Source organism: Salmo salar, chromosome ssa09, assembly GCF_905237065.1.
Source record: "Salmo salar chromosome ssa09, Ssal_v3.1, whole genome shotgun sequence".
In the NCBI taxonomy this organism is placed as follows: Eukaryota; Metazoa; Chordata; class Actinopteri; order Salmoniformes; family Salmonidae; genus Salmo; species Salmo salar.
Window position 1 is genome coordinate 24,085,016 of NC_059450.1, and position 17,474 is coordinate 24,102,489.

A 17,474-nucleotide genomic window follows, 5' to 3' on the forward strand; every position below is an offset into this window, starting at 1 on the left:
TTAAATGTAATTGAAATTGAATTGATAAGCAGCTGATCACCTAGCCACAGAGTTTCTAAACCCAGAGGAGCGACATCGTGAGACTTCCGGGAACGCCTGGAACCAGGCCGGGGTTTGAGAAGTCAATGAAAGTGAAAAATTATTCGTTAGTTGTTCATTTTCTCGAAATCTAAAGGCACAACCTAGATTCGAGCCAATGTCTTATTACTCCAACCTCGTGAAAGTGACACACAGACACGTTTTAATTTTCGTCAAAAGGAATTGACGACCTGCACATGCGCATTCGGGCGCGAGACGACCATTAGACCCGTAATGACATGTTTCTACGCATGAATTTAGCTTGCCAACAAGGGTGATCGGCGATTTCTATTGGAGAAGCAGTTTCTACCTATCTTACTGTACGGTATTTCACCTAGCTGCTCAGCTAACTAGATACAACCTCATGCCATTTCGAAGGAATTAAAACACATTCTTCTGCACTCATGTTTTGACTTTCAGCGATGGAGGCGTGACCTCTCCTGAATGCATTTATCAACAATTTATGGAAACACAAATTACGGATTTAATTTGAATAGCTACGTGAATTTTCGCTTGTTTTTGTACGGGTTCGAAACACAGTTTATCTTCTTGGCTGAGGCTCAAAATAAGTCCGTCGTCCTTAAAATGAACACAAGAGTTGTCCCAGAAAAGAAAAGGTACGTTAGCTTCTAGCAATCTAGCTAGATGTAATGTGTTGTTTCGTTTTGCTTGGTTTAAATTTTGACGTGTTTGCGGAACTAGTTAGCTAGCCTAGCCAGCTACAGTAAATGTTAGAGACGACTCGATATTTACATTTCTAGAACTAACGTTAGCTAGCTAGGCAGTTAACTACTAAACTAACTGCCTAGCTAGCTAACTGTTTTAAGAAGGCTCCCGTAAATAAGTAGCACTGGCAGCCAGTGTTAAAAGGTCGTGAGATATGGGTCCACTTGCTGTCACTTGACTTGCCCATCATGCACAGGAGTGATAGAGAGCTTGTTTTTGAGGTGCTGAATGCAGTTTATTAACTTTTTGAGGAATTGTTGAAACGTGTCTTTGAGGTTTTCAAATGTTGAGTCAAGAACAGGCAAGAAAGCCAGGTATGTCAACTCCATTCTGTTGTCTCCCATTTTTCTGGCCTTCATTGTAAAGGTGTTGAAATGTATTGGAAGATGCTGTTAGTGGTTGCTCGTATAATAGTGTTTGGCGCCTCTATAATTTAGATGGTTTAGTTGCCATAGGCCAATGTAGTGGTATTAAAACTGTTGAAATGAATCTAACGTAGTGCTTTGCTCTCTGCCTACTTTCACAACAATTTCACACTGCTTTGTCCGCAGGTTCTTATCAAAACAGACATCAAAACCATAGCTAAAAGTATCAAGGTTATTTTAATGTTATAGTGTTTGCCATTCCACGGATTGCTGTGACCTTGTTATTTCTGTATCACGTCTTAATCACTGAGAGCCTGACGTCAGTGGGAGTTCCTGGCATAAAGTGTGTGTGTGGCAATTCACTAGTTGCCAGGAAAGGCCTTTAATTGACACTTTCTTTGTGCTTAGGCCAAATTTAAGTAAAAAGCCTGTCCACTGAAAACCTCTATTTAAGATAGCATTTTTGTGTGCAGGTATGGGTCTTTAATGATCCATGGGCGTTTTGCACAGCTGTGGTCTGAAATATATTTTCTGGCATAGGGATAGCTTCAAGGCGCAGACAGGGTGTTAGACATGTCAGTCAAACATTCCAACTTGTTTCTTACAGTCACGTTGTGTGTGTGTGTGTGTGTGTGTATATATATATATTTACAAATATTTTTTTTAAGTATATGTGCATTAGGAAAGTATTCAGACCCCTTGACTTTTTACACATTTTGTTACGTTACAGCCTTATTCTAAAATGGATTCATTTAATGGTTTTCCTCATCCATCTTGTGACATTTTGTACATGCATCTCCTCATGAGGAACAAGTTTTCCATAAGGACCTATAAGCTTGTCCCATTACATACAGTGAGGGACAAAATACCCATTACTACACACATATTTAAAAAAAAAAATGTATTGCGTGTATCTACCCACAGCCAGTACAGGTCCGGAAAGATACATCCGTTATTTTTGTTTTACTCTGCCTGCAAACACGCTGGATGATTCAGAATCCATTGAAGAGCTTGAACTATTAATTGACGAGAGATACTTACGAGCTCAAAGAAACATTGCTGATTTCGGAGGATTCAAGCACTGTTAAGGACAACAAACCGAAGCCAAGTTGGCCAAGAAGTATCAACAATGGCACCAAACCATCCCCAAACAAGAGGGAGTGCGTGGGGAGGTTCACTGATATAGATGTTCACTTGTTAAAATCCATCAAAGGCTTGCTAACTTGATATCTTGGATATAAACTCAGCAAAAAAAAAGAAACGTCCTCTCACTGTAAACCGCGTTTATTTTCAGCAAACTTAACATATGTAAATATTTGTATGAACATAAGATTCAACAACTGAGACATAAACTGAAGAAGTTCTACAGACGTCACTAACATAAATGGAATAATGTGTCCCTGAACAAAGAGAGGGTCAAAAGTAACAGTCAGTATCTGGTGTGGCCACCAGCTGCATTAACCTGTTTGGGCTAGGGGGCAGTATTGAGAATTTTGGAAAAAATATGTGCCCATTTTTAACTGCCTCCTACACCAACTCAGAAGCTAGAATATGCATATTATTGTTCAGGTTTGGATAGAAAACACCCTACAGTTTCTAAAACTGTTTGAATGGTGTCTGTGAGTATAACAGAACTCCTATGGCAGGCAAAAACCTGACAAGGTTTCATGCAGGAAGTGGCCTGTCTGACAAGGAGTCGTGCGTCTTGCATCTGTTTATTGAAGAGTAAGGATCTTAGCTGTAACGTGACAATTCCCAGGGCTCCAATAGGCTCTCAGAACCCGGGAAAAACCTGAACGATGACGAGGCAGCCTCTGGCTGAAACAGATTATCGCCTTATCCAAGTGGCCGATCAGAGGACCATTGAATGAGGCGCGTGCACGATTCGCCCCCCGTGGAGAAATTTCATTCGGCTATTTAGCTTATTGCAGATTCCCGGTCGGAATATTATCGCTTTTCTACGAGATAAATGGCATAAAAATTGGTTTTAAACAGCGGTTGACATGCTTCGAAGTACGGTAATGGAATATTTAGACATTTTTTTGTCACGCCATGCGCCATGCGCACGACCGTTATTTACCATTCGTATAGTGTCTAGAACGCACGAACAAAACAGAGGATATTTGGATATAACGATAGATTATTTGGGACCAAACCTACATTTGTTATTGAAGTAGAAGTCCTGGGAGTGCATTCTGACGAAGAACAGGAAAGGTAAGAACATTTTTCTTATAGGAAATAAGATTTTGGTGAAGGCTAATCTTGCCGGGTGTCTAAATAGCTAGCCGTGATGGCTGGGCTATGTACTTAGAATATTGCAAAATGTGCTTCATCCGAAAAGCTATTTTAAAATCGGACATATCGAGTGCATAGAGGAGTAATGTATCTATAATTCTTAAAATAATTGTTATGCTTTTTGTGAACGTTTATCGTGAGTAATTTAGCAAACTGTTAGTAAATTCCCCGGAAGTTTGCGGGGGGTATGCTTTTTCTGAACGTCACATGCTAATGTAAAAAGCTGTTTTTTTTATATAAATATGAACTTGATTGAACAGACATGCATGTATTGTATAACTTAATGTCCTAGGTGTGTCATCTGATGAAGATCATAAAAGGTTAGTGCTGCATTTAGCTGTGGTTTGGGTTTTTGTGACATTATATGCTAGCTTGAAAAATGGGTGTCTGATTATTTCTGGCTGGGCACTCTCCTGACATAATCTAATGTTTTGCTTTCGTTGTAAAGCCTTTTTGAAATCGGACAGTGTGGTTAGATTAAGGAGAGTCTTGTCTTTAAATAGCTGTAAAATAGTCATATGTTTGAGAAATTGAACTAATAGTATTTCAAACGATTCAAAAATCGCGCAACTGAATTCAGGTGGCTGTTACGTAGGTGGGACGAATTCGTCCCGCCTTGCCATAGAGGTTAAGTACTGCAGTACATCTCCTCATGGACTGCACCAGATTAGCCAGTTCTTTCTGTGAGATGTTACCCCACTCTTCCACCAAGGCACCTGGAAATTCCTGGACATTTCTGGGGGGAATGCCCCTAGCCCTCACCAACAGGTCCCAGACGTGGTCAATGGGATTGAGATCCGGGCTCTTCGCTGGCCGTGGCAGAACACTGATTTTCCTGTCTTGCAGTAAATCACGTACAGAACGAGCAGTATGGCTGGAGGGTCATGTCAGGATGAGCCTGCAGGAAGGGTACCACATGAGGGAGGAGGATGTGTAACGCTCATTCCTTCTACGATAAACGCGAATCTGACCGTCACCCCTGGTGAGACAAAATCGCGGCTCGTCAGTGAAGAGCACTTTTTGCCAGTCCTGTCTGGTCCAGCCACGGTGGGTTTGTGCCCATAGGCGCCAGTGATGTCTGGTGAGGACCTGCCTTACAACAGGCCTACAAGCCCTCAGTCCAGCCTCTCTCAGCCTATTGCGGACAGTCTGAGCACTGATGGAGGGATTGTGCGTTCCTGGTGTAACTCGAGCAGTTGTTGTTTCCATCCTGTACCTGTCCCGCAGGTGTGGTGTTCGGATGTACCGATCCTGTGCAGGTGGTGTTACACGTGGTCTGCCGCTGCGAGGAAGATCAGCTGTCCATCCAGTCTCCCAGTAGCGCTGTCTTGGGCATCTCACAGTACGGACGTTGCAGTTTATTGCCCTGGCCACATCTGCAGTCCTCATGCCTCCTTGCAGCATGCCTAAGGCACGTTCACACAGATGAGCAGGGACCCTGGGCATCTTTCTTTTGGTGTTTTCAGAGTCAGTAGAATAGCCTCTTTAGTGTCCTAAGTTTTCATAACTGTGACCTTAATTGCCTACCGTCTGTAAGCTGTTTGCGTCTTAACCGCTCTAGGGGAGGTGGGACGAAATCGTCCCACACTATTCAACAGCCAGTGACAAATCAGAGCGCCAAATTTAAAACCACAATGTCATAATTCAAAGTTCTCAAACAGGACTATTTTACACCATTTTATAGATACTTCTCCTGAATCGAACCACGTTGTCCGATTTCCAAAAGGCTTTACAGCGAAAACAAAACATTAGATTATGTTAGGAGAGTACATAGACACAAAAAACCACACAGCCATTTCCAAGCAACTAGCATGCATCACAGATACTCAAAACACAGCTAAATGCAGCACTAACCTTTGATCTTCATCAGATGACACTCCTAGGACATTATGTTATACAATATGTTTTGTTTAATCAATTTCATATTTATATCAAAAACCAGCTTTTTACATTAGCATGTGACGTTCAGAACTAGCATTCCCACCGAACACTTCCGGTGAATTTACTAAATTACTCACGATAAACGTTCACAAAAAACATAATTATTTTAAGAGTTATAGATACAGAACTCCTTTATGCAATCGCGGTGTCAGATTTTAAAATAGCTTTTCGGTGAAAGCACATTTTGCAATATTCTGAGTAGATAGCCCGGCCATCACAGGCTAGCTATTTTGACACCCACCAAGTTTGGTACTCACCAAACTCAGATTTACTATAAGAAAAATTGGATTACCTTTGCTGTTCTTCGTCAGAATGCACTCCCAGGACTTCTACTTCAACAACAAATGTTGGTTTGGTTCCAAATAATCCATAGTTATATCCAAATAGCGGCGTTTTGTTCGTGCGTTCAAGACACTATCCGAAGGGTGACGCGCGGACGCGTATCGTGACAAAAAAAATCTAAATATTCCATTATTGTACTTCGAAGCATGTCAAACGCTGTTTAAAATCAATTTTTATGCGATTTTTCTCGTAAAATAGCGATAATATTCCGACCGGGAGTCATTGTTTTCGTTCAAAGACTGAAAAAGTAAAATGGACTCTTCACGCGCACGCCCGTCTCATTGTTCTCAGATTGACCACTATCCAAATGCGCTACTGTTTTTCAGGCAGAGATTGCAGAGTCATCATTCAATGTTCTGGAGCCTATGGGAGCCTTAGAAAGTGTCACGTTACAGCAGAGATCCTCTGTTTTGGATAGAGATGACAAAGAAGGCCAAGAAATGGTCAGACAGGGTACTTCCTGTACAGAATCTTCTCAGGTTTTGGCCTGCCATTTGATTTCTGTTATACTCAGACACCATTCAAACAGTTTTAGAAACTTTGGAGTGTTTTCTATCCAAAGCTACTAATTATATGCATATTCTAGTTTCTGGGCAGGAGTAATAACCAGATTAAATCGGGTACGTTTTTTTATCCGGCCGTGAAAATACAGCCCCCTATCCATAACAAGTTAACGACTGTTCCACAGGTGCATGTTCATTAATTGTTTATCGTTCATTGAACAAGCATGGGAAACAGTGTTTAAAACCCTTTACAATGATCTGTGAAGTTATTTGGATTTTTATGAATTATCTTTGAAAGACAGGGTCCTGAAAATAACGTTTTCTTTTTTTTGCTGAGTTTATTACGAGGACATTAATGCATTGTGTGCCAATCCAGAATTCAGCCATTGTCAGATTGATCTAAGGAAAGAGAACACGGAGCTGGAAGGTACTGCAGACTCCGTTCATGGCACGGTGGAGGTGGTGCAAAGGGAGAACAGCTTAAAGAAACCTTGCTTGATGTACGGTGTTGATCAATGCGGTACGATCTTTTCAGGGCTACCGGAGAATGACAACAGCAGAAGCTGTGACACTGTCCGAGACTTTGTCAACCTAACTGGAACTGCCCACAGATGTTGTGCGTAATGTCACTTTCTCAAGGGTCCATAGAATGGGTAAGGCCTCAGGGAATAGGCCACGGGCATGTTTTGACAATTTTAAGCAAAAGGAAATGGTGACGAACAGGGGCAGAGAACTCACACTGATTTTACAATGAATGGTCAATTCCCCACGGAGATGAATGAAAGGAGAAAAAAAACTGTCTCCCATCATGAAGGAAAAGCGTTGCCTCAATCAACGAGTCTCCATGGTGATGGATAAACTTTGCATCAATGGGCAACTGAGTCGGAACTCTAGAGTAACTCCCTGGCTCTTTTAATTCAATGTTCAAATCTGAGTTTGTTGTAGTGTACTCATGACTTCAACTATAACGAATACATGCTCTCTTGATCTCCACGTGACATGGAAAGGGTTGCATATAGCTCAGGTTAATGTACAGTTGAAATCGGAAGTTTACATACACCTTCGCCAAATACATTTAAACTCAGTTTTTCACAATTCCTGACATTTTAATCCTAGTATTAATTTCCTGTCTTGGGTCAGTTAGGATCGCCACTTATTTTTAAGAATGTGAAATGTCAGAATAATAGTAGAGAGAAGGATTGATTTATTTCAGCTTTTATTTCTTTCATCACATTCCCAGTGGGTCAGAAGTTTACATGAACTCAATTAGTATTTGGTAGCATTGCCTTTTAAATTGTATAACTTGGGTCAAATGTTTCGGGTAGCCTTCCACAAGCTTCCCACAATAAGTTGGGTGAATTTTGGCCCATTCCTCCTGACAGAGCTGGTATAACTGAGTCAAGTTTGTAGGCCTCCATGCTCGCAAAAGCTTTTTCAGTTCTGCCCACAAATATTCTATAGGATTGAGGTCAGGGCTTTGTGATGGCCACTCCAATACCTTGACTTTGTTGTCCTTAAGCCATTTAGCCACAACTTTGGAAGAATGCTTGGGGTCATTGTCCATTTGGAACACCCATTTGCGACCAAGCTTTAACTTCCTGACTGATGTCTTGATGTTGCTTCAATATATCCACATCATTTTCCTCCCTCATGATGCCATCTATTTTGTGAAGTGCACCAGTCCCTCCTGCAGCAAAGCACCCCCACATGATGCTGCCACCCCGTGCTTCAGGTTATGTCGATATAGGACTTGTTTTACTGTGGATATAGATAATTTTGTACCTGTTTCCTCCAGCATCTTCACAAGGTCCTTTTGCTGTTGTTCTGGGATTGATTTGCACTTTTCGCACCAAAGTACGTTCATCTCTAGGAGACAAAATGTGTCTCCTTCCACAGCGCTATGACGGCTGCGTGGTCCCATGGTGTATATATTTGCATACTATTGTTTGTACAGATGAATGTGGTACCTTCAGGTGTTTGGAAATTGCTCCGCAAGGATGAACCAGACTTGTGGAGGTCTACAATTTTTTTTCTTTCTGAGGTCTTGGATGATTTCTTTTGATTTCCCCCCCCCCATGATATCAAGCAAAGAGGCACTGAGTTTGAAGGTAGGTGTGGAAATACATCCACAGGTACACCTCCAATAGGCTAATTGACATCATTTGAGTCAATCAGAAGCTTCTAAAGCGATGACATCATTTTCTGGATTTTTCCAAGCTGTTTAAAGGCACAGTCAACTTAGTGTATGTAAACTTCTGACCCACTGGAATTGTGATACAGTGAATTATAAGTGAAATAATCTGTCTGTTAACAATTGTTGGAAAAATGACTTGTGTCATGCACAAAGTAGATGTCCTAACCGACTTGCCAAAACTATAGTTTAACAAGAAAATAGTGGAGCGGTTGAAAAAAAAGTTTTAATGACTCCAACCTAAGTGTATGTGAATTTCTGACTTCAACTGTATGTAGCCTTCCTAACAAAATACATGAGGTTTTTAACTTGGTCAACATAAGTAATATTAATAATTTTGATTTGACCGAAACACATTTAGATGCACCTGTAAATGATGGGCAAATGAACATTCATGGATATAGTCGTCTTAAAAGGGACAGGAATAGGAATGTTGGGGGTGTAGCACTGTACATTCAGAATCATATACCTTTTAAGAGGGTTGACCTTAATGTACGTCAAATAGAGGCACTATGGGCTCAAGTACATCTACCTCACCAGACACCCATATTGGGGTGTGTGTGTGTGTGTGTGTGTGTGTGTGGACCTCCTAGCTCTAAGGTGTCCTATCTGGATGACTTATGCACTGGGTTTGACCAGGCCACAGTAACAGAGATGTATTTATCTTGGGTGATTTTAATATAAATTGGAAGGATCATAATTCAAATAGAACTAAATTGATGAGAACTGTGGTTTGAAACAAATGGTTAATTATACTACTAGATCATCAACTAAGTTAGGTCACCGTTCAGACACATGCATTGATATGATTTTCTGTAATATACCATTGCAATGCTTAAAAGCCAGATCAATGCCAGTGGGCTGGACAGACCATAATAGTGTGACCATAATCATGAACACTAAGGTTCCAAAGAAACCTCTAAGGATTGTGGTCATGAACTATTTCAAAATGATTTGGCCGCTGTACCCTGGGAGCTTGTTTATCTAGAGGATGATTTAATTCATGGACAGAATCTTTTTTATTGATTTGCTCACTGAGTTAATGCATCATCATACCCCAGTAAGAAAGAGTACAGTTGGGGTATCCATCTCCATGGATTGATGAACTGGGTGAGGCTTTTTCTCAAAGAAATATGTCAAAAGTCTTAGCAGCCAAATTTAAACAAGAAATTGATGAACAGAATTGTAGGACACTATGTAATTATGCAGTTAAATCGTAAGAAACATTTTACAAATGCTTTTATTGATTGTAAAAATGATTCTTAAAAGGTATGGAATACAGCGACGGGCTTACTTGGAACATCTATTTCATCATGCCTATCTAGTGTGGAGGTTGACGGGAGAACAATAACAAAACAAGCTTGTATTGCCATAATTTTGTACATTTGTTAAAAATAAATAAATAAAAAAATACTTATTTTACTGAGTGATAACGTAAACACCCATTCTCCAAAACAAGCTATTGTCCAATTGATTGATGATCATATTTTGAGTTTTAAAAAAAGCTGTTTTTTGGGGGGGGGGTCTACAAATGGTGTCAGAGGTTTTAAACCTTTTGAAGTCATTACCTGATGGTAAATATACAGGTTGTGATCTTATGGACAATTTTTTTACTTCGCTATGCTGTGCCCCAGATTGCAGCTCCACTGAAATGCATATTTAATTGTTCACTGGAAAAGGGGATGTTTGCAAATGTATGGAAGCATGCTAAACTGTGTCCTATCCCGAAAGATGGCAAAGAGCCCATTACTCCTGCTAATAGTTGACCAATTAGTCTACTCCCTTCACTCAGTAAGATATTGTAGGGTATTGTGAGTAGACAAATATGGGTATACTTGGAAAAGAATGATCTGATTACAGCCAATCAGCATGCTTATTGCAAAAACAATTCCACTGTGTTGGTTGACATGACTGGCCAAATGGCTCAATGCTATGGCTAATGGCAGGTTTGTGGCTGTACTATTTTTAGATTTTAGTGTGGCATTTCATTTAGTGGATCATGAAATCATTTTGACAAAATTAATGCATTATGGTTTTAACTTCACTAGGGTAGGGGGCAGCATTTGGAATTTTGGATGAAAAGCGTGCCCAAAGTAAACTGCCTGCTACTCAGACCCAGAAGCTAGGACATGCATATAATTGGTAGATTTGGATAGAAAACACTAAAGTTTCCAAATTGTTAACATGTCTGAGTATAACAGAACTGATTTGGCAGGTGAAAACCTGATAAAAATCCATCCAGGAAATAGGATTTAAAAAAAAAATTCTATTGAATGCCTTTACAGTATCCATTGACTTAGGACTCAAATTGCACTTCCTATGCCTTCCACTAGATGTCAACAGTCTTTAGAAATGTGTTTCATGCTTGTATTCTGAACAATGAGGGAGTAAGACCAGTCTGAATGAGTGGACACTGCAGTGGCCCAGAGCTTTTTCATGCGCGCGACCAAGGGCACGCCTTTCTTGTTTACCTTTTATATTGACGACGTTATTGTCCGTTTGAAATATTATCAATTTATTTAGGCTAAAAACAACCTTAGGTATGGTTATAAACATCGTTTGACATGTTTCTACGAACTTTACGGATACTATTTGGACTTTATCGAACAAAACATTTTATTGATTAAATGAATGTCTTCTGAGTGCAACCATATGAAGATCATCAAAGGTAAGTGATTAATTTTATCTCTATTTCTGACTTGTGTAACTCTTCTACTTGGCTGGTTACTGTTTGTAATGATTTGTCTGCTGGGCGCTGTTCTCAGATAATCGCATGGTATGCTTTTGCCGTAAAGCCTTTTTGAAATCTGACACCGTGGTTGGATTAACAAGAAGTTAATATTTAAACCTATGTATAACACTTGTATGTTTTTTATGAATTTTTATAGTGAGTATTTCTGTTTGAGTTTGGCGCTCTGCAATTTCACTGGATGTTGGCCAGGTGGGACGCTAGCGTCCCACGTACCCTAGTGAGGTTTTTAAACAGGTAGCATTGAATTGGGTACTGTCATATCTAACTGACTGGAAACAGTCCACCTATATCAATGGTTCATTTTCTTCCTCTCATGCTTTAAACTGTAGAATACCGCAGGGCAGCTGCCTTGGGCCACTTCTTTACTTAATATATACCAACGACCTTCCTTATGCCTTACCTGAAACTCAAGCTACTATATTTGCAGATACAATTTATACAGCAAGACAATTGGTTCAACACGTACAGCAAGCTCTACAAGTAGATTTGGAAAATATCAGGTTGTGGATTTGCCGCAACAAACTTGTTTTAAACGCCAAGAAACCAAAGTTATGTTGGTCTGTTCCACCAGGAAAAGGTCAACACAGCATGGGATACAATTATGTATTGGCGGGGGGGAGTACAAATTGAGGAAGTGGCAGAAACCAAACTACTAGGAGTGCAGCTAGATTTTGTAGGCAAACTGAATGCGCACAACAGTAAACCGATAATCTCATAGATAACCTCACCTGAATACCATATTCATAATGTATCAAATATTGATACATTATGAATATGGTATTCAGGTGAGGTTATCTATGAGATTATCGGTTTACTGTTGTGCGCATTCAGTTTGCCTACAAAATAGCTTTACACACATACCTCAACTGCTTATCATGGTCGTCTATGTAAAAAACAAAATATAATAGTAATAATAATTTAAAAAAATATTCTGCTAGATCAGAAGGATAGCTAAATATACTGCTCAAAAAAGTAAAGGGAACACTTAAACAACACATCCTAGATCTGAATGAAAGAAATAATCTTATTAAATACTTTTTTCTTTACATAGTTGAATGTGCTGACAACAAAATCACACAAAAATAATCAATGGAAATCCAATTTATCAACCCATGGAGGTCTGGATTTGGAGTCACACTTAAAATTAAAGTGGAAAACCACATTACAGGCTGATCCAACTTTGATGTAATGTCCTTAAAACAAGTCAAAATGAGGCTCAGTCGTGTGTGTGGCCTCCACGTGCCTGTATGACCTCCCTACAACGCCTGGGCATGCTCCTGATGAGGTGGCGGATGGTCTCCTGAGGGATCTCCTCCCAGACCTGGACTAAAGCATCCGCCAACTCCTGGACAGTCTGTGGAGCAACGTGGTGTTGGTGGATGGAGCGAGACATGATGTCCCAGATGTGCTCAATTGGATTCAGGTCTGGGGAACGGGCGGGCCAGTCCATAGCATCAATGCCTTCCTCTTGCAGGAACTGCTGACACACTCCAGCCACATGAGGTCTAGCATTGTCTTGCATTAAGAGGAACCCAGGGCCAACCGCACCAGCATATGGTCTCACAAGGGGTCTGAGGATCTCATCTCGGTACCTAATGGCAGTCAGGCTACCTCTGGCGAGCACATGGAGGGCTGTGCGGCCCCCCCAAAGAAATGCCACCCACACCATGACTGACCCACCGCCAAACCGGTCATGCTGGAGGATGTTGCAGGCAGCAGAACGTTCTCCACGGCGTCTCCAGACTCTGTCACGTCTGTCACATGTGCTCAGTGTGAACCTGCTTTCATCATCTGTGAAGAGCACAGGGCGCCAGTGGCGAATTTGCCAATCTTGGTGTTCTCTGGCAAATGCCAAACGTCCTGCACGGTGTTGGGCTGTAAGCACAACCCCCACCTGTGGACGTCGGGCCCTCATACCACCCTCATGGAGTCTGTTTCTGACCGTTTGAGCAGACACATGCACATTTGTGGTCTGCTGGAGGTCATTTTGCAGGGCTCTGGCAGTGCTTCTCCTGCTCCTCCTTGCACAAAGGCGGAGGTAGCGGTCCTGCTGCTGGGTTGTTGCCCTCCTACGGCCTCCTCCACGTCTCCTGATGTACTGGCCTGTCTCCTGGTAGCACCTCCATGCTCTGGACACTACGCTGACAGACACAGCAAACCTTCTTGCCACAGCTGGCAGTGATGTGCCATCCTGGATGAGCTGCACTACCTGAGCCACTTGTGTGGGTTGTGGACTCCGTCTCATGCTACCACTAGAGTGAAAGCACCGCCAGCATTCAAAAGTGACCAAAACATCAGCCAGGAAGCATAGGAATTGAGAAGTGGTCTGTGGTCCCCACCTGCAGAATCACTCCTTTATTGGGGGTGTATTGCTAATTGCCTATAATTTCCACCTGTTGTCTATTCCATTTGCACAACAGCATGTGAAATGTATTGTCAATCAGTGTTGCTTCCTAAGTGGACAGTTTGATTTCACAGAAGTGTGATTGACTTGGAGTTACATTGTGTTGTTTAAGTGTTCCCTTTATTTTTTTGAGCAGTGTATAATAGTGTGGTATAGTGTTACTGTTACACCAAAAACACCACCTAATTTCTTATGAAATTTAATTATGGCAGGTGAATGGTGAAAAAAAAAGTATAATCGTGTGGCCAAAATTCTACGTGTGCAACTAGGCAGAATGTGCTTTGATTGAAACAAAATACAGGAAGGCTATATACAGTTTAACACCATCTGCTATTAATGTGCTCAGGAAACACTAATTCAAGAAGATGTAAATGCATATTCCCATGAAACTGATTGAAATGATTGGCATGTAGACACAATTTTGGAATAAGGTATGCCTAACTTCTTGTTTTGAAGATTTAAAATACTTTTAATACGCTTAATGTGTGGGCATAGTCAGATGTTGGATTTTGGAGAATGCTATTTTTCTTTACCCCTTTTTTCTCCCCCAATTTCGTGATATCCAATTGGTAGTTAGTCTTGTCCCATTGCTGCAACTCTTGTCCTACGAAACACGGCCCTGCCAAGCTCGCTTAACCCCAGAATCCAGCCGCACCAATGTGTTGGAGGAAACACTAACGACCGAAGTCAGCGTGCCGGTGGCCTGGCCCCCCACAAGGAGTAGCTAGAGTGAGATGGGCCAAGGACATCCCGGCCGGCCAAACCCTCCTCTAACCCGGATGACGCTGGGCCAATTGTGCACCCCCTCATGGATCTCCCGGGCATTTTATGCATATTCTATAATGTCGGTACAAGCGTTTGAAATTGTCATTTACATTTTGATTGCTCTCTTGCACCTAAGACATTGGCACTACACCATGAGCGAGATTTGTGTGTGTGTGTGTGTGTGAGACCATGCCTCAGGACTTCCTGGCCTGATGACTCCTTGCTGTCCCCAGTCCACCTGGCCGTGCTGCTGCTCCAGTTTCAACTGTTCTGCCTGCGGCTATGGAACCCTGACCTGTTCACCGGACGTGCTTCCTGTCCCAGACCTGCTGTATAGTGATGGGTCGTTCGCGACGAGCCGGGTGACCGTTGGGAGCCGGCTTGCATGTCAGATTTATAAAATCATCTATTTTATAAAAGAAATTCAGGTATGAATTATCAGGAGTTAATTCTATTTATTGAAATAATGACAAAATAAATACAATTTAAGCCTAAATGCCCAAGCGCACACATTCGTTCTGACTGTCTGAGCAGACAAACAGCCTCACCTGTTCCTATCAATCAGACACGCAGTGTCAACCAATGAACCAAAGATGCGTGAGGGAGGGCTGAGCCAACTCACTCAGTCACACACTTAGCAGCCGAGGAGAGAGAGGTGTCTAGCTGTCTTCTGGACTGCTTTGAGTTCAACGACAGACACACCTCAGAACTTTGCAGAGGAACTGTTGAGTGGCCAGAGAATGGCAAGTAGATGGAAAAGTGGTCTGTTATGTTATTGTCTAATGCAGCTAACATAAACTTTCATGGCTTTGGTTTTTAAAATGGACCCATCATCCATGTCTTGACCACACAATCAACCTGATGTAAGAGATGTTCTGAAGGTGATGAAGCCCACTGTGGACGAAGTGAAAGCAGCTGTGGAATACTTCCACAGGACCACAGTAGGTGCTGAAAAACGGAAGTCTACACAACGCCAGATGGGGATGCCTGAGCTGAGGCCTAAACAAGACTGCACTACAAGGTGGAATTCAACATTTTATATGTTGAAGAGGTTTCTTGAGTCAAAGGATGTCATGATCTCTACCCTGGCCATTGTCAATGCACCTGTTGATGCTCTGACCCAAGAGGAATGGGAGGTGTGCAGAGTCCTGGAACCCTTTGAGCAGGTCACTGTGGAGAAAGAGGTACAGTAAGCAGTTACTACATCATTATTTAATCCAGTATTATATATGATTATGAGGAGTAAATGAGAATGTAGTATCATTAGACAAAACATGAACCTGAACTAATAAGTTACTGTTCTCTCTTTTCAGCTATGCGACAGTCTCAAAAATGATACTCCTGTGTAAAGGTCTCCAGCGAATCACAGCCAGCCGCCAGAGAGGAGAAGCAAATGTAACCACAGGACGTGACCGAGTTGACGGACATGCTATGTTCATCAATGGACAGAAAGTCCTCTTATTTGGAGGAGCCCCTCCAAAGATCTGCAGATCCTCTGAGCTGGTGGAAGGACAAGGCCTCTGTCTTCCCACTGCTTCCTAAAGTCATGACAGGGAGACTCAGCATAGTGGCCACATCTCACAATCTCTCATAATAGCAAAATATGGTCAGCATTGCTGTGTGCTGCTGGTAATAACATGGCAATAAAGAAGAGAGAGAAAAAAGGGACAAGTTTAATGTTTTAAGTGGGATGCTGCAGTTTTGCACGTTATTTATTTTTCTTTATGGTGCAATATTCTATTATGCTGTTCAGATTATATTAGTTTTGAATGGTTATACTTTAAATGCAAATGTTTATAGCATTCTTTTTCATAACAAACCAATGCATTTTTAAATACATTGTGGTCAAGGTAGAGTGATTTCATTTAATAATTGAATTAGAATTAACACCAATCATAGTCAAACTATCGCAAACTGTTTGACTTGAAAAAATACAAAACTTATTTTTTTTAAAGAGACGGCTCTTTTTGGTGAGCTGAGCCGAACAAGACGGCTCACTGAAAAGAGTCGGAATGCCCATCACTAGTGTGGGGGTGCTGCCAAATGTTTATCTAGGCTACACCTGCGGATGTCCCTACAAAATCATCCTGTTGTACCGCATTTGGGTATTTTAAATGTAGTCTCTAATACAAACGAATACTATCAGTTTACAGAGTCACGTTTAATAATAACCATCATTGTTTTCTAATCCTTTTCTGTTGCATGTAAATCCGTTTTTATACATGCTTGTGGCGTTAAAGCGCTTAATTATTTTTTTTGCACGTCGATAATCTTTGTTTGTTGCTATGGTCACCGGCGGCTGTCGCCCTCTTGTGTGAAGACGCTAGCAGCTTTGACTAGACAAGGGACAAGTGGTGTACTCGGTTGGGAACTCGTCGATATTCCGCTGGTTGCCTGAAAAACTCTTGAATCCTGTTCTGTACTAAACCTGTAGCTACAGGATGGACCTATTTCATGAGCTTCATTTCCACAAGAGCATCAAACCAAACCCTGGAGTGATGTCTGAGATGTATCATTTTTAGAGAAAAGACAACCACCTCCCCTCTGTAGTGTGGAGGGGGTGACGCACCATTAAAACAGCACGAGAAGCCTGTCTACTGTAGCAGCCTTGGTTTGTACTGCGCTTAACTGACTTTGTAGAGTTGGTGGTCCAGCCTAAACCAGGACTTTTCAGCTAAAGGGTTTCCAGACATTTCCTGTATTCTCTGTGCATAAGCCATACTTGTCTGTCACATTACAATATATTCCAATACATAGCACAGAGATACGTTTAGATTTTATTTTACCTTCATGTGGCCGATTCTCCACGGGTGAAGACCTAGATACTCAAATTTTTTTAAATGTTTATATATCTGCTTCACTTAGCAGTAGTTGGTTGGTTGAAAGAAATGATTATTGAAAGATATTGCTCTGGTCTATGGCAAGTGACCAGGAAGGTCTCTGTAGCGCAGGGTGAGAAGTGTGATGGCACTATGCAGAACTGGTTGCATTACACAGAGGATCAGCTTTCAAACTCAGACCCCAGAGAGGCAGACCTCATGTGGTCTGGGAGATCTGACCGAGGATAGTGTAAATATTTGGCCCCGCTGACTGAACTCCTGACCTGCGAAGT

The 17,474-nt window shown here is 41.6% G+C and overlaps 1 protein-coding gene and 1 long non-coding RNA gene across 4 annotated transcripts in view; both read left to right on the plus strand.

The window, feature by feature from the left end:
- The first annotated feature begins 283 nt into the window (after positions 1-283).
- The window catches only part of LOC106610969 (hypoxia-inducible factor 1-alpha), a 54,044-nt gene continuing 36,853 nt past the window's right edge, over positions 284-17,474 (plus strand). The window contains exon 1 of one of the 3 annotated variants that reach the window (XM_014210723.2): positions 284-695. In XM_014210723.2, the coding sequence (XP_014066198.2) occupies positions 523-695 (173 nt within the window). In that variant the 5' untranslated portion in view covers positions 284-522. Of the gene's footprint in view, positions 696-14,631; positions 14,791-17,474 lie in introns of those variants that run through there. The other 2 variants (XM_045723511.1, XM_045723510.1) reach the window with 2 other exon arrangements.
- LOC123744605 (uncharacterized) lies at positions 14,797-16,955 on the plus strand. Its single transcript, XR_006770973.1, has 2 exons — positions 14,797-15,546; positions 15,676-16,955. It is a non-coding gene; the product is annotated as an uncharacterized lncRNA (long non-coding RNA).